The sequence below is a fragment of the Tamandua tetradactyla genome, chromosome 12 (assembly GCF_023851605.1).
Source record: "Tamandua tetradactyla isolate mTamTet1 chromosome 12, mTamTet1.pri, whole genome shotgun sequence".
Classification (NCBI taxonomy): Eukaryota; Metazoa; Chordata; class Mammalia; order Pilosa; family Myrmecophagidae; genus Tamandua; species Tamandua tetradactyla.
In genome coordinates, this window is record NC_135338.1 from 71,700,148 (window position 1) to 71,721,933 (window position 21,786).

A 21,786-nucleotide genomic window follows, 5' to 3' on the forward strand; every position below is an offset into this window, starting at 1 on the left:
GTCGCAGCTGCCGCCGCCCGGCAGGCTCGTCCTCGCGGGGACCCGGGGGCTCCGCAGTCTCAGCCCCGCAGTCTCGGTCCACCCGCGAGCTATGGCCCAGCCCGGCGAGGAGGTTCTACTCGGGCCGGAGACCGCGGTGCAGATCCGCGTCGCCATCCAGGAGGCCGAGGACGTGGAGGAGTTGGAGGAGGAGGAGGAGGGGGCGGAGACGAGGGGCACAGGGGACCCATCTCGGTATCTTAGCCCCGGGTGGGGCAGTGCCAGCGAGGAGGAGCCGAGCCGCGGGCACAGGTAGGCGCGGGCCTGGCGCAGATAGGAGCGGGCGGAAGGGGCGTCCGCCGGGTGGGGGCGCCGGGCCGCGGCCTCGGACACTCGAGGCCCGGCCGAACGCGAGTTCGGAGAGCTGAGGGTGCTCCGCAGCTCCGCAGGCAGAGGGGAGTTTGAGTCAGCTCTCTGGGGAAGCAGGTCTGGGGCGGTGCAAGTGAGTCAGATAAGCTTTTATGGTTGTTGTATCCCAGTTTGCAGCTTTGTAACGGGACCAAGGTCCCCAGAGCCGACGGCGGGGATCCGAGGGCCTGGATGGGGGAATGCTCAGGGATCCGGGAGGAAGCCCTCCCGGGCCATCCTCGCGGGAGGAGACGCTGTCTCCGAGGAGTCACCCAAACATTCACCAAAGCGCCTGTCCAGCCCGGGGTTTACCCCTGAGTCTGGGCTACCTCTCCGCGGTCCCACCTAGTCCTCACTGCCCGCATCGCCTTGTGTCATCAGTCCAAATGGCTTCCCTTGGCCTCTGCGTTATAGGAGGCATGCACAGCTGACGCCTGCTGATGGGGAATCCAAGGAGGAGTGATTTGCATGGTTTGATGGGCTCTCTTGCCAAGATCAGTTCAGGGCTTGCTACTTAAATCCTCCCTCAAGGGGATCCCCATTTTCATGCGGCTTCAGCACCTGACTTCTGTGCCTGCACCATCACGACGATAGGGGCGTGCTCCTGGATGTTGGGTAGCCCTGAGCCCATGTGGTACAGGAAGCCGCCAGTCTAACCTTGCCTCTGGACTTGGAGCCTGGCCACCAATCAAACACCTTCGGCTTGAGTCTCTAATGCCCACCCCTTCTGCACTGTGGTTTTGTACCAGGTGCAGAAAAGAGGTACAGTGTAGAGCATCCATAGAAAGAACAGTGGAGCCTTGACAGACTTGCAAATTCTGGGAAATACCAACAGGCCTTTATTAAGAACACTTCTTCTCCTGAGACTCTGTGCACACACTTTTAGCTGTTAAAACTCTACAGGCAAATTCCTAGACAGGCTTAGGCATGCCTCGCTGGGATGAATACTGAACCCAAGGGTGTGAGGATGCTGGGACAAGAGGTATTCCCCATCACTAGCTAACCCTTCCCCAATGGAAAGGGCCTGGATTTAGTTCCAGGAATTCAGAGTAATCAGTTAAGCTATCCACAGAAAATAGTCCAGCCTAACGGTATAAGGCAGGAAAGCTGGACCAAGAATATGCCACACTGGATATATCAGCACTGTATATACTGCCTACAGTCTAATTCATTCATTCACTCATCTCTATGATAAATATTGAGAGTATAAAAATGATGAATCCGTGGTCATGGAAGTTGAGCAGCTCACAGTTTTGCCCTGTGAGCTACTCAGTCAAATGCTTTCAGAGGTCATGTCAAACATCCCTGAGTGGTTTATCCTTTTCACTTTATCTGCCTGAGATTGTGGGCAAGAAGCTGCCCCCTATTTTGGGGGGTTAGGTTTTTGAGATTGTACCATTACAGGGGCTAAAACCCTCCTTATTTCTTTCTGCAGTATCCCAGGGCCACTTGCCCTCACCCTTCACTCTCTCCTCTAGATCTGCCCTTCTCTCTCAGCTCCTGTGGCTTGAGTCTCATGAAGTGTTCAGTCCAAAGCACATCCTACTGCCCACTGGCATAGAGTTGACCCCAGACACCCCCGAGACTGTTCTGAGTGTTGGTGCAGACAGTGGCCAGTGGGCACGAGTCCAGAGCACCAAGAAATGCAGCCAAGAACAGCATCCATGCTGTCCCCTGCCTGGCATGGCAGCAGTCACTGCCTTGGGTGAGCAGTTGTCAGCTCCTAGACCTATGGGAGAAAGCCCAGATTCCTAAACCTGCCTGTCATAATGCGGCACCTCTGGAATTAGCCCCTCAGCCCATCACTTCCTTCAGTGCCCCTCTTAACATCCATGCTCCAGCAGTACCGTGCCCTTCTAGTGCCCTTAGCACACAGTGCTGTTTTGTGTCTCCACACCTTTGCAGCCCACCTCTAAGTCCCTCTGATTGATTGATTTTTAGTCTGTCTTTAAAACTTGGCCGTCTCTTTCTCACTACTCCTATCCCCACCCCAGAACTGGGCTCGTTTCCTCTCCTCTGTGTTGCTGCAGGGCCCTATACATTTTATGTCTAGCAGTTATCACAGCTGGAATCACAGTGTTCTGTCTCCCTCACAAGAATATGAGCTCTGAGAATTGAGGGATCACGTCTGCCTTGTTCTCATTGCATCCTCCGCACCCAGCATGTTCTAGTTGCTCCATAAACCTTGTTTGAATGAATGCATATCTCTATTGTCATACTCATGCCACTGAGTTGGAATATTTGTGTTTCTCCTCCCCTAGGGAGTGAGAACCTGAAGGCATCGACCTTGCCCTGGTCAGCCCCGTGTCTTTGATACATAGCCCAATACCTGGCTTATACCAGGGGGACAAGGAATAAAGGAACAACAGGGAAAACTCTCTAGAACCTCCAAATGTGTATTAATCTTCTCCCCACATCCCACTCACTAAGAAGTTTGTCTTTTTTTTTATTCCCAGCTTTTTAATGTAAAATTTTTCAAACATAAAGAAAATGTGAAAGAATAATAATAGTACTGGGAACATTCATAGACCCATTACCTAAATTTAACAGTTGTTTATATTTTGCCATACTTGTTTGATGGATATTTAATGCATGTGATTTTCCCTGAACCATTTGAAAGTGTGTTGTACACAATACTTATACACTAAATACTTCATTATGCAGCTCTTAATGACAGGAACGTTATTCTACAAAACCACAATGCTAAATTGCAACTAGGAAAATTAACAATAATTCTCTGTTGTAATTTAAAGTATAATATCCAAGTTCCATACTCAAGTTTCTCCAGTTGTCCCTCAGTTGTCTTTTACAGCTGTTTTTCCCCCCTCAAACTAGAATCCAGTCCAGGTTCAGACTCTACCTATTACATATCTTTAGATTCTTTAATCTAGAACATTCCCTTCACTGTTTTGTTGTTGTTATTAATGCATTGCTTTTTAGGCCATGAGGTCCGATGTCTCGTTGAATATCTCACATGTTGGATTGGTTGACTCACTGTTTTCTCATGGTATCTTTTATCTTGCTTCCAGTAAACTGGAAGTTTATGTCTTTTTTCAAAGTTGGGAAACCTGTATGTGTTTTCAACCTGTCTGTGAAGAACCTTTATCTTTTGAATCTGCCCTCATGATTTTCCATTCCATTATCAGTTTTGTTGCCCTTCTTGAATCACTTTAGATTCATAATCTTTTTTTTTTTTTTGAGGTGAGTCAAAAGAAATGTCACTTAGATGGGACTGGATGCTAGTATTTTTCACAAATGATGTCTTCTCCTTTGTGCTCAGTACCCTCAGTGCTGCTGTCACCATTTCACTGGTCTTGGTCACCAAAGCACTATGTCAGAGCATCTGCAGGGATAGAGGATGAGTCCAAGAAAAACTCTTTTACTGTGCTGAAAGTCTTAGTGAGGAACTTATTACTCCACCCTTTTCATTTGAAATTTTTCTTCCTATAAAGTACCATTTGATTAACTGCTCAACCAGCAAGTCCAGATTATTTTAATATTTTATCAGAAAAGCAGATTTGGAGATTCTCTGCGGCACTGTATATATTCCAACACTGATTCAGAGGACTCAGTTATCTTTGTTTCCATTTCTAGCAGATTCACAGATGTAACAAAAGAAATTTTTTATCGCTTCCAATTTATAGTGTTTTATTCAAAAACAAAACCTTAATTGTAAACCCTTTTCAGAGTCCTTTTGAAAGTCCGCTAAGGGCATATTCCCCCCATAAGCATGCTTTCTGCCTCAAAGAATCCAGATAGGTTAATTTGCCCCTGGAGAAATTACTCTCTTTCCATTGGTGAAACCTTTTAAATTCCTGCTATATGCAAGGCTCTTTATTGGTGCTAGAATGAAAGAATGTAACATGAATCCTACTCTCAAGGAACTTAGAGCTCAGGGGGTTGGTAAGATATGCACACGGTGGCTGTGGTACAGGTGTAGAGAAGTAAAAATTATTTCCTTCCTGGAAGGGTCACATTTGAAATGGGCCTCGATGTGTGGCCTGGATTTGTACATGAGAGAGAGGCACCAAGGCTTTATCTGAGATAGAATCAGTATGCACAAAGGTGCATAAAAAAAACCTTATGACATGTATAGGAAATTAAGTCTTTCTGTTTGCTTGAAACTAAGGATCTGAAAGGAAATAGATGGAAATAGTTTGGAGGCTCCTTATAGCCAGATGCTAAATGATGCTGAATGAGGAGCTAAAGACTTTAGATCTTAATCAGTAGGTAATAGAAAACCTTTTATTATTATTAAAGCAGAGCCGAGATATATTATAACTGTTCTTCAAAACATGTAATCTGGCACAGACTTGAGGAGGCTATAGCCCAAAATACCCCCGATGAGGGGAGAGAGGGATAGGGTGTGGGAAGGCAGGACCCTAGAAAGACCGGTTGGGAAATAGGGGAGGGATACAAGAGTGAAAACAGATGCTTATATTTGAAATTCTTGCTTTAGAAAAGTTGCTCAGTGTTTGTGCTTTCTGCCCACCAGTGAAAAGTAGCAGACATACTAAGAAACAAGATTGTTTTCTGAAGAAATTCGGTGAACTAAATATGGAGATCTAGAGCTGGAACCTGCAGAGTAAAGCCTTCCCTCTTTGAGAATGGGAAGGAATCCCAACTTAATGATTCCCCCCCTATTCACCCTAAAGTGAGGTGTGGAATTGACATACCCCACTCAGGGAGGGATCTAGAGTCCCCTAGTCAGAAAACCAGTGGGATTTACAGCTGCAGAGGGAACACACACAGCCCACCCAGAAAATGCAGTTCAGACCTTATACTTAAAAATAAATAGTATGGAGCATAAATCCCCACTCCTTAAGTGTGGTCTATGCTTAGTGACTTTCTCCCAAAGCGAGCACTATGACAAGGGGCAGATCGCTTTACAGTGGAGAAACCTGACCAGCACCACTTCTGCCAGGTGGTCAGGGTCAGTGTCAGCAATGCTAAGCCATGCTTGTAGCATGTACAGCGTGGTCCAGTGTGTACAATGTCATCTTACCCTGTGGTACTCATCCTCCGAGCCCACATCCAGTCTAATCATGAGAAAAAATCAAACAAATTCCATTTGAGAGGCATTCATTCTACAAAGTACCTGACTAGTACTCAAAACTGTCAAGGTCAGCAAAAACAAGGAAAATCTGAGAAACTCTGCAGCAAAGAGGAGCCAAAGGAGACATGACACCTAAATATTATGTGCTATCTTAGATGGGATCCTGGAACAGTAAAAAAGACATTAGGTAAAAACTAAGGAAATCTGAGTTAAGTGTGGAATTTAGCTAGTAATACTGTATCAATATTGGTTCATCAGCTCTCATGTACCATATAAATATAAGATACTGATATTAGGGAAGTAGATATAGGCTATATAAGGTATAGGCATATGGGAACTTTGTACTATTTCACAGCTTTTCTGTAAATAAAAATCTATTTTAAAATAAGTTCATTTGAAACTTTATAAAAATAAAAAAGTAGGTAGTTTACCAGTCATATGAAACAAGCAAACAAACAATGGCATAAACTTAAATGGAAAAACTGGCCCTAGAAGAAATGGATGATGATGTTGGAAACAAAAGAAACTTTAAAAAATATAGACTCAGATCAAAGTTGATGGTGGAATTATACAGAAGGTAGGAGTTACCAAATGAGTATGATTACTGAATCATTATATTGATATTTCTTTTAGTCTCAGTATCTTAGAGCAGCTCGAAATAAAAACCTAAAATTGTGGAATTTTAAGCCATACCAAAATCTGAAATCTGTTCTACCACTAATTGTTGCAATGTGCTTTAAAATTTATTGCTTTATATATATATATATATATGTTATTGTTCACACACAAAAAACAAAAAAAGTCAATTGTGAAAATAAATGCACAGCTGCATGAAAGAAAGAAAAAATAGAGACTCTAGGGGTGTGTAAGGGTAGTTCCTTGGCAGAATTCTTGCCTGCCATGTGGGATACCCACATTTGATTTTTGGCCCATGCACTTCCTCCCCCCCCAAAAAAATTTTTTTTAAGAGCGTGCATGGGTGGTTCAGGGTTAGAATGCTCACCCGCCATGCAGGCAATCCAGGTGTGATTCCTGGAACATACCCTCAGCCCCTTCCCCCCAAAAAATACATAGACTCTAATTAGGGCCCTGAGAGAGAATTTAAGGTATTGTATCCACAAATTAAGAGCAGGATGCTCTTAAAAAGGAACAATCTGAGAAACAAAAAGAGTTCTTGAAGACTAAACAAATAATTACTGAAATTTCAAAATTCACTAGGAAAGGTTAGAAGATAAATTCAAGGAAATATTTCAGCGTATAGATCAAGAAGGCAAAGACAGATAATATAAAAGAAAAGTTAAGAGCTATAGAGAGGATCAACCCAAGTGGTCACAGTCAACTAATATGACTTGAAAAATAAATATAATCTTAACAAATGACGTGGCTCAGCAATAAATGATGTTTATATAATCAAAATAATAAAACAGATTGACTTTCAACTTTTAGAATCCATATATTGACAAAACACGGAAGATAAGTTGCAGGATAGAATGTAAATGTCATCAGCCATGACAACTGATAGAATTTGGAAGGGTGAAAATGAAGGAGAGGTAGAGGTAAGGGTAGGGAGTAATATCCTATATCATATGTCATGGAGAGTTGAGAAATAGTGTCTAATGTTGAAGGAAAATGAAACAGAACTTTCTATTACCTAAAAGCACAAAAGTAACCCAATAAAAGAACAAAAATAATACACAATTTTAAAAATTAGAAGGAGGATAAGTTGCGGGAAATAAGTTACCCCAAATCTTGCTTTTATATAATAGGGCATGAAAAGAGAACGTTTCATGTTGACAGGTGATAGTACTGTGTGTCTATTTTATACAACTATAAGGCAACTCTCATAAGAACTAAATTCTTGAGGAGGGGTTGCTCTTAGGAAGGAGTGGGGAATTTTTGCTTTCTTTATAAGTTCTATATTACTTTATTTTAGTTTATGCTGTGTATATGTATTGCTTTGATTTTTAAGGATTATTTCTTGATGCACAGTTAACAGTATCCAAGGGAGAATTAATGGGAACAGAAAAGAGAGAAGAGATGGGAGAGAAGACTTTAAAACTGACTAAATGTAGGAGCAAAAGAGAGAGCTAAAAGATGCATCATGGGCTTTGAGCCTAAGTGCATAGGAGAAGGGTAATTAGAGAAAGTAAGTAGCAGGGCAGCTTAGGACGGAATATATGTGATTATCACAGGATGGTTGTAATTGACAAAAATTGTTCATATTCATATTTAAAGGATATAAATGTTCTTTAATGTTTAGAAAGGATGCAGGATCTTTTCGACTCAAAGGACTATATCACAAACCAAGAAACAATATAACATGTTCCCAAATATAATATAGGTTCCTCACCTCTCCCAAGATTCCCCTTTGGAGATGCACAGCTGCTGCTGACAGCACCCAAGCAGAGGGAGGAGTTCTCCAAGTATAAAGAAACCCACCTCTGCACTTGCTTGGGGTTTTTACATCACCTCCTCATTACCATCCACCTGTTCTGGAATCTCTGGCTGCCTGCTGTCTGCTCAGTGGGTGCCAATAATTGACATAGAATCATCTCCAACACATTATTGATTGTCTGTTGTGAGCCTGCATGCAGGTTCAGCTTCCCAGATAGAGTGTCTCTTGGTAGGCCCAGTCTTCTGTCTTTCCTGAGGTTGATTTCTGCAGAAGGTGATGAGTTCAACTTTGGACGTATTGCATTTGAAGTACTATCAGATTATCCAAGTGGAAATGACCGTAAGGAAGTTAGGGATTGAAAGTTGGAGCTTCGGAGTGAGAGAAAGATGGGGAAGGGTGAGCAGCTTTGAAGTGGTTAAATTTACCAAGGGTTGAGGTGTAGAAAGTACCAGCGGACAGATCCTTGGGGAATATGTGCATTTAAAAATGGGAGGAGAAAGAAGAGATTGAAAGGGAAGTCAAATGGGAAGAAGTGTCAGAAAATAATAAAGTCACTTAAGCCCAGGGGGAGCATATCAATAAGAAGGTGGTCAGTGGTGTCAGATACTGCTGCAGTAGGGACAAAGATGGAGAAACCACACTGGATAAGGCAGCTGAATTATTTGGTGGACATTCAGAGACACAGAGCGAGATGAGGGTGGAAAGCATAAGGAAGCAATGGGGATTTATTAGCTTACAAATTTACAGTTCTAAGTTCCTGCAAATGTCCAAATTAAGGCATCAACTTGATGATACCTTCTCTGAGAAAAGACCACTGGCATCTAGGACACGTCTGTCACATGAGAAGACACATGGCCAGTGTCTGCTGGTCCTTCTCCCCCAATTTCATTACTTTCAGCTTCTAGCTTCAGTGACTTCCTCTCTCAGCTCTGCTGGGGCCTTTTTCTCATTCTAAGCTCTCTTGGCTTTTTCTGTCCTTTATCCTTTCATAAGAGACTCCAGCGAAAGGATTAAGACCCACTTTGAATGGGGTGGGTCACATCTCAAATTGACACAACCTAACCAGAAGGTCCCATCCACAACAAGTCTGCACCCACAGGAATGAATTAAAAGAAGATGTCCCTTTTGGGGGTACATAACAGCACCAAACTACCACAAATGGACTTCATTTTCTCAATCAAGTCTGAGATAGAATCAGCTGCAGGGAGTGAAGTGGCCATGGCAGACCTGGAAAACAGGAGACTCTAGAATAGGCACTGGAGAAATTGAGAAATTTTGCTGCCTTCCTTCTGTTATGTTTTATTTGTTTACCAGCCAATTTTTTATATAAAGCATCAACTGCTCTAGTTTCAGAATATTACTTACTGATCTGTGGTTCCCTTTACAGTCTGGACATTTGTTAAACTAGCCTTTTGTAGTAAGTTCGACATTTTCCCAGTAGCCCTGAGTCCATCCAAAATTCTTCACTCGTCATTATCACTATTTCCTCTATCCCCTGCTATTTATTGGCACCCTTGTCAGCTAAGCTCAGAATTTCTTATGCATTTGTAGTTATTTTATCTGGTATACTCAACCTGTATATTTAACTACTACTTAGGGAGTAAACTTTCTCTAATAAAGTGAAAATTTGTTCTGTCCATCTCACATCTCTTTTTTTGTGCCATTGATTGCCCCACTGGCATTTTCCCTTTGGTATGTTTTGAAGACCTCTCTTCCCAGGCTAGTGTTGCTATCCTACTTCCTATTGTATTTGGCTGTAATTAATAGAAAATACAATTAACGAGTGGGTTTAAAAAACAGGATTTTATCTTTCTCATGTCATGATCAGAAAACTGCCAATTAGTAGTTATAGGAATTGATTCATCACTTTAATAATTTCTGAGCCAAAATAACTCTGATTTTCTTGATCTTTTCCTTATGGTGGTAAGATGGCTGCTGTTGCTCCAGTCATCAGATCCACCCTCAAAACAGATAAAAGAGGGCAGGGCCAAGAGATTTTTTCTAGTGTCTTATTGGCTATAAGATGAAAAATGGCTACTCCTATCTATAAGAGAGGCTGGGAAAGTGAATATTTACCTTTTATATAGCCTTTGTAATAAAGAACGGCAAGTGAGAAAGAGTTTACTCTTTGTTGTTGGATAAGTGGGCCTAGTGCCTGCCACAGCTACCTTTAGGGACTTCTCAAATAGAATTTAATGTTTAGGTGGCCTTTGACCTGCTCACAGCTAATGGGCTCTCCTAATATATCGCCTTAATTTATCATCCCATTTTTAAAGACTTGAAAAAAAAAAACCAACAACTTTTAAAGTCAGTCTTCCAAACTCCTTTTTCTTCAGTGCACATTTGCTTTGAGACGTCAATAAGGTATTTAAAAACCAAGTCCAGGCTGCCTACGGGCAAATAATTGAAACTTATCAGTTTTATAAAATCAAACAATGCATATATTTTCTATGATTTTTACATTTTAAAAGGGCTTCAGTGGATAGGATTGTATTTCCAGATTCTATGGCAAGGTCCCACCATAATGTGGAAGGTATTATGGTACTGCCTTTGGAGACACAATTTGAGTTCAAATCTTAGATCTGCCTCTTATGAATGAACAGATGAATTTATCTTTTCATTTGTTGAGCTCCAAAGGCATACCAGGCTGTAGTCTAGAGATTTCTGGAAAATGTATTCATTCCTTTAATCCTCACAGCAATCCTACCAGGATGGTGCCTGTTATGATTCTTAGTTTACAGATGATGAAACTTATGGTGCAATGAAATTCCTTGCTCACTCAGCTAATAAGTGGTGAAACTAGGATTTGAATCAAGGCTTAACTCTAGAGCCGGTACTCTAGATTAGTTTCTCTGCTATACTGTCTTCTAGAATCCAGAATTGGGGCGGGGTGGGGGGAGGAGTTGGAGTAGGGAGGGAAGAGTAGGACAGTATTTGCAAAAATCACTTTATCTGTGGCAAAGCACCACATAAATGTTAGTAGATGGTGTTATTTTAATGATCCTCCATGTTTTTTAAAACCAAAAGCTCAATATCTTAGCCGGTTAGGAACAAAACCTGTCCCCCTGTAGCCATGAGAGCACAGCTCTGCACAGTCCAGTTCAGTGGTGACTTGGTGTCCCCTTCTGCTTTCAGTGGCACCACAAGCGGGGGCGAGAATGAGCGTGAGGACTTGGAACAGGAGTGGAAGCCTCCAGATGAGGAGCTAATCAAGAAGCTAGTGGATCAGATTGAATTCTACTTCTCTGATGAAAACCTGGAAAAGGATGCCTTCCTGCTAAAGCACGTGAGGAGAAACAAGCTGGGATATGTGAGCGTCAAGCTGCTCACATCCTTCAAAAAGGTGAGGTTTTGCTTTTAGAAGCTGCTTTGAGAATTGCCAAGTTGTTTTGGGTTGTGGTTCTAAATATTTTTGAATATTTAAATGATGACTATCATTTCTTTATTTCCTCTGAGGTTGGTAGAAGAGGGCAGTGATCAAGAGAAGGGATTTAGGGTCATTGTTAAGACTATCCCCTTACACTAGTAAGAGTCCTGGGTGTTGGGACAAATCTCAGCCAATGGTAATTGTGAAATGACATTACTTGTCCCTAGTCAAGCACAGGAGGATGCTGTGCCAGGACAATGGCCCTGAAAGATACCTGCCAGACCTAGAATTACATAAAATCTAAGCTTTTCATTTGTCAAGTTAAATAAATAAGAGGAGGGAGGGAGCACTGCGAATTTTGGGAAATGAACCTTCTCTGAGACTCCAATAGCCTCTGCTGAGTCTGATGTCAACATCCTCATCTAAAAGGTGGAGCTGTGGGATGTATAATGATTGCTGCTGTCTGGGCAGCAGACTGTCCCTGCTGTGTACAGATCCAGCAATTGGGCTATGAACTCCCTGCTGCTCAAGGAGGTCACAGATTGGATGGAGTAAGAACTCTGCTTTTCCCTTGGGGGAATGTGTTTATGAGAATAGCAAAGCTCCATGCAGCCTGTTGCATAATGGGGTGTGTAGCAGGTGGGTCTCGGGCAAGTTGCCTGTGAACTTTGTTATGAGCACTGGAGGAGAGCTTTATTCCATGGAGCTCTTTTCTGCCTTGCCTGTTAGTGAACTCTGCCCTCCTCTCTTGCTTACTTTCCTTTATTCATTCATCAGACATTTACTGAACACTTTATGTTGCTGTGTTACTCACAGGATGTACAAAATGAACAGGACATTCTCCCTGACCTTGAAAAGCTCACTGTCCAGTCAGTGACAATTTAAACTACAACATCCATATATAGTGCTAACAAAGATGGGAGAACAAAGTATTGGGGGAGCCAGTTGGTCAGAGCAACTAACCCTGCCTGGAGAATAGAAGTCTTTCCAGAGACAGTGACATTGAAATAGGATCTTGGAGGATGAGGATGAGGATGTGTTCTCAAGGTGAAGGAAAATGGAAGAGGCGTTTTTTGCCCAGAGAATGGCAAGCAAACCCTTCCATGAAAAGTCTTGTTGCAGGAACCAGAAGGAAGCAGCCAGTCGAATCATCCTGTTAGCTCTCTGTGCATTCCTTTTTTCCTTCCCAGGGCCCCCCAGGGTCAGCTGCTCTTCTTTCCTTTTTAAAATGCCACTATGGATCTATTTTGAAGGATTGTTCTTTGTGTAAAATTGACTGCAGAGTAGATGGAGATTCCCTAACTCTTCTAAAATGAGAGCAAATACTGTCTTCATTCTAAGGCTTTTCATGCTAATCACAATAAGAAACATATACAACAAAGATAGCAAACTTAGGGAAATTACAGTTTCTAGAAATCTTACAGAATTCATCTAATAATTGCACAAGATCCAAAGTTTACTGATTTCTTATAAAGGGTCATGGATACAGGCCTAAAATGCTTAGACTGTAACCAAGACTTTCTAGTAGATCTTGTTACTAGTGCTGGAGGGATGGATGGTCCTTGTTAGGGCCTGGTTTTTTCTTGATTTGGCATGGTCTCCCATCAGCTTCTCTAACCCTCTAAGTAAGGCAGATACTCCCCTCATTCCAGATACTCCTTCCTTAGCTCTCAGGATTCTGAGGCAGCTTTTCCTCTCTTAAGTGCACCCTCCTGACTATTATTGGCGAATTCTCCATCATGTCTCACTCCAGAGCGCTGTTGCCTGGGTTTCCCACAGTCTTGCATTGATTTTACCCAGTCATCGTCTTCGCCCTTGCTGGATTCTTCATTGACTCTGTCTACCTGAAATCCTGCCCTTTATGGGCCTACTGATCTCTGCTCTTAGCTTACATCATGATCAGCCCATCATTCTGTGCATAGATGATCTGTGATTTCTGCACCCTAAGCCTCAGTCTGACCAGTCTTTCCAGGAGCCTGACTATACTGCCTCACAGGCTTTAATAGCTCTCGCAGGGTCCCTTCTTCCCCCTCTTGTCCAGTTTAATGAGCACTTCCTTCTTGAGTTCCCATCAAGTTCCTATATTGGGCTCACAAGCATGTAGAATTCCCGATTTCTTTGCAGAGCAGCCACCTTGGCCTGGCCTCAGAGGACTGAGAGTGTTCTTGGCTCAGGTTTCCACCCCACCCACCTCCTCCACGGCTTTGGGATGACTCATTCTCCCTGATGTTCTCCTCACTCCTCTAGAAAATTACTGTTTTACAGTATAAATATAGCTTTCATATACTTCAACAGTGATATGCACAGTTTCCAATAAGGGAGGGATAATTTCATCATCCTCCATGAGGCCCAAGTTGAAACAGTCTATAGCACACTCATGAGATATTTCAGTGAATTATAAATGGTCTTTTGAAACCTTTTCTGTATCAAATGTACCCATGTAGAAATATAGCTTCAGAGAAGCATTTGAATTTGACATTTCTGAGCCCTGTCAATAGGATACCCTGTAATAATTTAAAATGATAGCAGATAATATTTACTGAATACTCATTGAGAGTTAGTCATTCTTCTAAGTTGCATGTGTATATATTTATTTATTCATTTAATCCTCGTGACGACTCTATGAGGTAGGTACTGTTAACATCTCCATTTCATAGATAAGAACATTGAGACACTGAGAGGCTAAGCAACTTTCCAGGTCTTATTGCTAGTTAGAGGTGGGCCTTTGCCTAGTGTATCCAGCAACCTTGCTCCAGAGCCTTTGCCTCTAAGCTTGCATGGAATAGAACATTTCTGTTGTCACAGAAAATTCAGTTGGAACATGCTACTCCAAACCATACTGCTTTGATTAAACCAGTAGGGAGTGTGATTGCTCATTTATTAGCTAGATTTTTGAGTCCCTGAACGTGCCAGGTATGAATCTAGATCTGAGTATTACAGTGATAAGGAAAGAAAGAAGGGAGATGATAAGATACACGAAGGCGGACAAGGACATTAGATACCATTTCAGATTTACTTTATGCTCTGCAGGTGAAACACCTGACACGGGACTGGAGAACCACAGCTCATGCCTTGAAGTATTCAGTGACCCTTGAGCTGAATGAAGATCACCGAAAGGTGAGGAGGACCACCCCTGTCCCACTCTTCCCCAACGAGAACCTCCCCAGCAAGATGCTTCTGGTCTATGATCTCTACCTGTCCCCCAAGCTGTGGGCCCTAGCTACCCCCCAGAAGAACGGAAGGGTGCAGGAGAAGGTGATGGAACACCTGCTCAAGCTCTTTGGCACCTTTGGAGTCATATCGTCCGTGCGGATCCTCAAACCTGGGAGAGAGCTGCCCCCTGACATCCGAAGGATCAGTAGCCGGTACAGCCAGGTGGGGACTCAGGAGTGTGCCATAGTGGAGTTCGAGGAGGTGGAAGCAGCCATTAAAGCCCACGAGTACATGGTCACCGAGTCTCAGGGTGGAGAGAACATGAAAGCTGTCCTGATCGGGATGAAGCCACCCAAGAAGAAACCAGCCAAAGACAAGAACCATGACGAAGAGCCCACTGTGAGCATCCACCCGAACAAGTCCCTAAACAAGAGAGTTGAGGAGCTTCAATACATGGGTGACGAGTCTTCCGCCAACAGCTCCTCTGACCCCGAGAGCAATCCCACGTCCCCCATGGCTGGCCGGCGGCAGGTTGTCACCAACAAGCTCAGCCCTTCTGGCCACCAGAATCTCTTCCTGAGCCCCAATGCCTCCCCCTGCTCGAGTCCCTGGAGCAGCCCCTTGGCCCAACGCAAAGGCGTTTCCAGAAAATCCCCACTGGCCGAAGAAGGTAGACTGAACCCTAGTACCAGTCCTGACATCTTTCGCAAGTGCATGGATTATTCCTCTGACAGCAGCGTCACTCCCTCTGGCAGCCCCTGGGTTCGGAGGCGCCGTCAAGCTGAGATGGGGACCCAGGAGAAAAGCCCCGGCGCAAGTCCTCTGCTCTCCCGGAGGATGCAGACTGCAGATGGGTTACCTGTGGGAGTCCTGCGGTTGCCCAGAGGTCCTGACAACACCAGAGGATTTCATGGTGGACATGAGCGGAGCAGGCCCTGTGTATAATAAATACCTGCTCTTTTTAATGTCAGGTCCATTGAAAGCCTCCTTTGTTTTCAAGGTTCTGACATATACCTGGCATGATATAGAATGGAAGCTAAGTCCCTTTTGAATGGTTTTGTATACACATAGACGTCTTAATTTATATATTTGTAATGTATATAAATTGTCTGCACATTATGGTTCTAAGGCTATCTTCTAGTTCAGAACCTTCTTTTGTCCCAGCATGGCCATTGTTTTGCTGATGCTTGATGTGCATGGGTGGCTTTGAAGGGCTATGGGACAGAGGTTCCTGGGAAGGAATGACAGCGGGCCTCTTCCTTGGGACAGGGTTCTTCCCTGTGGTGACTGCCCTGTCCTGGTCGGCCAGCGGGGTTTCCTGAACCCAGAAGAGATCTCTTGTGCAACCGCAACTAGTTAAGCTGATAGCCTCCTGTCTTATAAGACCAAATGGATGTTTCCTGTCAAGTAAATAAATAATAAAACACCCAGCTGGGAGTGCTGCCTCTCAGGTCGTAGACTGGGCCTGACAAAAGTCTCTGCATGTCGCACAGGGTCGTGTGTAGCCATGTCATGAGGCCCCGAGAAGCTCAGTGGAGACACACCACCTAAGGTGCGCCAGAGCAACCCCAGAGCAGCCCCAGAGTCCTCCTTGGGGCTCCTGGATCCTGAGAGGTGTGCAGAGTTTGAGCAGTGCCAGCTCTCTCAACACAAGGAATCATACTGAGGAGAAGCATGATGGGATAGAGCAGTGGTTCTCTATGTGTGGTCCCTGGGCCAGCAGCACGGACAGCACCTGAGGACTTGTAGGACAGGTAGGTTCTCAGGCCCTACCCCTGGTCCACCGAATCAGAAACTCTGGAAAAGGGGTTCAACACTTGTGCTTTAACAAGCCCTACAGTTGATACTCTGATGCATGCTCGAGTTTTCGAGAAACCACAGGTATAGAGACAGGTGGTAGGACTTGAGGTGAAACTGAATCCTGCATTCTCTGCTTTCTTGTTTTATGACCTTGGAAGAGTTACTTAACCCCTCTGAGCCTGATCCTCCATCTATGCTCATTCCTCTTCCTTCTTGTTGGGGTTAATGTCCATTGTCATCTGCAGCAGCTTTGGTAGAGCAAAAAGAGCACTGACCTAGCTTCCAGTATTGGCTTGTATGTCCACTTGCTTTCTGGGGATTTTGGGCAAGTCATGTTTACCAATATTTACTAATGATTATTGAACAGTTACCAGATGCCAGGGACCCTGCTGGAGCAGTTCCATGCATTACCTCATTTTATCCTCCCAATAACCAAACTAGAAAAGTTAAATTTTCGTCATCATACTATGCCAGAAGAAACAGAGATCTTAGCTGGGTAACTAATTTGTCTCAGGATCCATGGCCAGGTTGGTGGAGCTGGGTTTGGGCCTACAGGTCTGACTTTGGAGCCCACACTTTCCTTTTTTTTTTATAATTTTCATTAATAAAGCCAATCAACATACAACACGAACATTCTTAATGTATGAACATTCCATTCTTGGTGTGCAATCAGTGACTCACATTATCATCCCATGGTTGACATCACCATGATCATTTCTCAGAACATTTACATCATTCTGGAGCCCATACCCTTAACCCCTGGGTGGTACCCAGCACCTCTGAGCCTCATTGTCCACGTTCAAAGAGAAACATCTTCAAAAGGAGCTCATAGTTATTCAGCACTCTCTCTACTGGCATTTTGCTGGATACAGTATTTCATGTCTCCTCTAAGGTATTATTATATCCGTTTCATATATTAAGGTGCTACAGTAGAATAATACCATTGCAAACAACTGAAAATGCAGAAAAGATGGTGTACTTTAAATTATCCAGCTCTGTACAAATTGGGAGGTGATTATTGTCTGATTAGTAAAATGATGTGTCCCTTAAGACCCAACAGAATTCCTGTTAATTGATAAATGCCTCCAGGAATATCTCAGATTTGTTGTTTCTGCCACTGCCAGCTGTTGAAGCCCCAAAAGTCAGTGTCTGGCCTCCAAGCTGCCAGGCCTTTTGCCTCTGAACAGTGCCACAGAGATTTGAGCCATGTAACTAATTTTTCCCAGGGTCCTCGACCAGATTGGTGGAACTGCCACACTCCTGCACCAGACATCCCCCCTGTGCTGCACCCCCTGTGTCTCTGCTCCCACCTGCCCTTGCCAGATTGTCCCCACAGCCACCCCTTCTGCTCCTGGGGGCCATTAGGCCATCTGGGCTTCACCAGCTCTCAGCCGGTTACATTCAAACCCTTCTACACTTTTATGTTCCACTACACAGGTGTGGCTCTATTTTCAGATTCACTCTGTGGATCCTAACTATGTTTTTTAAATATTGGCACTCCTGCCTTTTAATGTGAATACAGAGGAGCTCAGCCTTCCGCCTGTGGTATAGCTCTGTGCAGTGTTAGGAAAGAATGCTGAACTTGGGGTCAGCTGAGCTGAGTTCTAGTCTTGGCTTTTCGGGTAAATAACTGATGTCGAGGAAGTCGTTTCTCTTTTTTGTTCACGGTTTCCCCAGTCAACCAATGAATAACAATAAGATGTTCCTGAAATAAGGCCATGTGTGTGAAAGTGCTTTATGAACTGAAAAGGACTTTGTCGGTATTAGTCATTAATTATGCTGCTCTCTGATGATCTCCTCCAACGACGAGCTCTCCTTCTATTGCTGTGATTCTTAACCCAGGGCTCTTTTTCTTTTTTTCAACTTTTTAATGTAGTAACATAGGCAACTCAAACTTCCTTTTTTAACCACTTTCAAGTGTACAATTCAATGATACTAATTATGCTCAAAATATTGTCTTAACCGTTGCCAACATCCATCATACCAAATTTTTCATCACCTCTGCACCCATTAAGCAGGAAATCGCATTCTCCCCCTTCCCACCCTCCATCATTGGTAACCTCCAGTCAACTATCAGTCTATGAAATTTGCTTCTTCTAGATATTTCATATAAGTGAAACGATACAGTATATTTTGTGTGTGTATCTGGTTTATTTCACTGAATATGATATTTTCAAGATTCATCTATGTTGTCTTATGTATCAGAACCTCATTTCGTTTTAAACATTTTTTATTGTGCAATGTATATACAAAAAAAAGCGATAAATTTCAAAGCACATTTTTAAAAGTAGTTATAGAACAGATTTCAAAGTATGGTATGGGTTACAGTTCCGCAATTTCAGGTATTTCCTTCTAGCTGCTCTAAGACACTGGAGACTAAGGCAATATCAATATAATGACTCAGTAGTCATATTCATTTGTTAAATCCTATTTCTTCTATTATAAGTCCTTCTCCTTTGATCCTCTCCCAATCTTTAGGGGTATTTGGGCAATGACCATTCTAACTTCTCCACGTTGAGAAACGGTGTTGACATTATGGAGTAGGGGGATGCAACTGTATCATGCACTTGGACAGACTGGTAGCTCTGGGCTTCAGGGGTTATCCAGTCTAAGAACCATCTGGAGGTTTTAGATTTCTGAAAAATAAACTTAGTAAAACTTTTATAGAATCTCAGTTGGAGCCCTGAGTATTTTTTAGGGTTGACAGGAATACTGTTGGTCGGGTCATGGCATAACATGGCAATTGGCAATATTTAATTGCTGAAGCTTGTGTAAGAAAAACCTCCAGAGTAGCCTATTGACTATTTGAAATCTCTTAGCCACTAATACCTTATTTTGTACGTTTGTTTTCCCCTTTTTTGTCAGGTAGGCATTGTTGATCCCACGGTGTCAGTACCAGGCTCCTCCCTGGGAGTCATGGCCCGTGTTGCCAGGAGACTCACACCCCTGGATGTCATACACCCCTGGACGTCACATCCCACGTAGTGGGGATGATAACGATTTTATTTGCAGAGTTGGCTGAGAGAGAGGCCACATCTGAACAACAAAAGAGTTTTCTCTGGAAGTAACTCTTAGGCAAAATTATAGGTCGGCTTAGCTTCTCCACTACAGAAATAAGCTTCATAAGAGCAAGACTCAAGAGCAAGGGCTTGGCCGGGACTCCTTTCTAAAAGGTCCTAGAGAGCTTTTAGAAACTGCTTGTGGCTAGACCCACCCTTAGATATTTTGAATCAATTGGTTCTGGGGTGAGCCCAGGGTATCAGTATGTTTTCTTTTTAAACTGCCAATGTGATTCTAATGGACATATACTCTGAGAGGCATTGATATATTGGGAACAAGAGGGGTTGTGGGATGAATTCAAAGAGGCTTGGAGACATTCATTCCCTCTTCCTTTTCTAATGAGCAGTCTTGACCTCTTTCTTTCTTTTTTTTTTTTTTTTTACATGGGCAGACACAAGGAACCGAACCTGGGTCTCCAGCATGGCAGGCGAGAACTCTGCCACTGAGCCACCGTTGCCTGCTCCCTGGCCTCTTTCTTAAGTGTTTTTTGTGTAGCCCTCACTCTTTCCCCACTCACCAGGTCCTAAAGCACCTCACTTAGGAAGATCCTTTTTCTAAATCTCAGGCCAAACCTTCAACCAGTACATGGCCTTCCGGTCTATTAGCACAGCAGGCCTTTCTTAATAGTTTGGGAAAATCAGCCAATAGTATTTTTTACAGATATTTCATTATTTTTAGTGAAAACCATTTCCCTCTCCACATCGGAACATGAAGCTCACTAGACATCCCCTCTTGAGGTGCTGGCAGAACATCCAAACCCCACACACATCCAGACCAACACCTTGTCTGTAAACCCTGCAACTCTCCACCCCTGAACACACACACACACACACACTCACACACACACACACTCACACACACACACACAAGCACACACCAGCTTCTCTCCTGACTTCCCTGTCTCAGCCAGTTACATCACCATCTTCCACGTCGAAGCGAGAAAATGAGGCAGTGTTCTCGCATTTGACTGCCTGGGTTCAGATTCTGGCTCTGCTACCTATCAGCAATTTGACCTTTGACAAACAACTTAACCCCCCTCTCTCCTCAGTTTCTTCTCCCATAAAGGAGAAGCTGTTAATTCTAGCTCCGAATTGTTTATCACCTGCTCCCTCCTTCCCCCAGTGCTTACTTAGTTCCATCTCATTCCACTCGCCAAGGCCTCTCTGTCTCCAGTCCCCCCCCGCCCCCCCCCCCCCCCCCCCCCCCCCACCCAGTGCCATCAAACCCATCTCACAAAAATAGAGTTCTGGTCGCATAATTTCCCTATTTAAAAAAAAATAAAATTTCTGGCTGCTGTTTCTCTTTATGTAGAATAAGGGGCAATTATAGGTGCATGTCCTGGAGAAGGCGCTCTGAACATGAGCTGAACTGGTCTGCAACCCATCAGACTGTAGGGCAGCTTCCTTAGCTGACTTCACATCCCCAAACATGTATCCCTGACTGGGTCTCTGTTACTGAATTGCATCATTCCAGGGTGTGGCTGGGTTGAAAATGGCTCTGCTCAGTTTCTGTCCCACAAGACTGAAACACATAAGAAAGTGCTCTTTTAAGACACATTGTTCATCAATTATTTAAAAATTCTTTTCCCTAAAGTGTGAACTGTCTTTTTCCAGTAATTTTCGGGTAAGCATTATACTCCTTGTGAGTTGTAAGCATGACAGAAAAGCTATATAGAAACTTAACAGCAAAGATACAAGGAGCAAAGGATAGGAGGAAGAGGGAATGTCAGCTTATTCCAAATATTGACTTGGATCGCCAGCAAGTCCTCATTCTCCTTGAATAATCCTGTAGGCTGTGACCTTCATACTTCATCCTCACGAAGCAACCCTTCGTGGTTCTGCCAAGAGCGACGTTCTGGAGCTACAGCATGTGGGGTGCTGGGGGAACCTATTTGGACTATGTGTACAGCCCATGGGTGAACTAAACTATCTTCATTTAGACTAATTCCTAGTTGAGCCACTGTGAACAACACTCCTGATTTGGAATCTGCTGCGGAATGAGTAGATGCAAGCCAGACATGTGTCTTGTGACTGTTGGCAGACATTAAATTCCACAAACACTGCTGAGCCGCTGCTATTCGTAAAACAAGCAGTGGGCCTAAGTGCTTTGGCTGAAAGATAAATCCTAAGTGATCCCTGACCTTATATTTAACTGCAGAGTTGTAATAAATTCAGATCTCCACCTTCAAAGATGAGTTTGAGAAGGTAATTTCACTGTGGCTGTTCAGTGATAGCCGCAGCCAAGTACCTCCCGTTACTTTGCTCTCGCAGTGCCCTCTAGTGTCCAAACTGGACGTAGGCTTATTAAACTGGCTCAGAACCCGGCACCTGCCTAGAGGTCAGCATTCACTCACTTGGTTAGGGATTAAGAAAGACATTGATTTAAATTCCAGCCTTGCCCCTTGTCAGACTGTGTGGCCTTTCTTAACTTCTTTGAGCTTCATTTTCTTCTTCTGTAAAATGATGTTAATTCTCACAGCAAAACACTTAACATTGTGCTAGCACAAAGGAAGTGCCTTCAAATATATGATCAGTAAAACTCTCGGACATACATTCACCCTAATGGGAA

At 43.5% G+C, this 21,786-nt stretch overlaps 1 protein-coding gene across 1 annotated transcript; it reads left to right on the top strand.

Annotated features, from left to right (window-relative positions):
- Positions 1-15,786, top strand: LARP6 (La ribonucleoprotein 6, translational regulator). Its single transcript, XM_077123910.1, has 3 exons — positions 1-291; positions 10,974-11,181; positions 14,236-15,786. Exons 1-3 carry the CDS (start codon positions 92-94, stop codon positions 15,301-15,303), a joined length of 1,476 nt encoding a protein of 491 aa, XP_076980025.1. The 5' UTR covers positions 1-91; the 3' UTR covers positions 15,304-15,786.
- Positions 15,787-21,786: the final 6,000 nt, after the last annotated feature.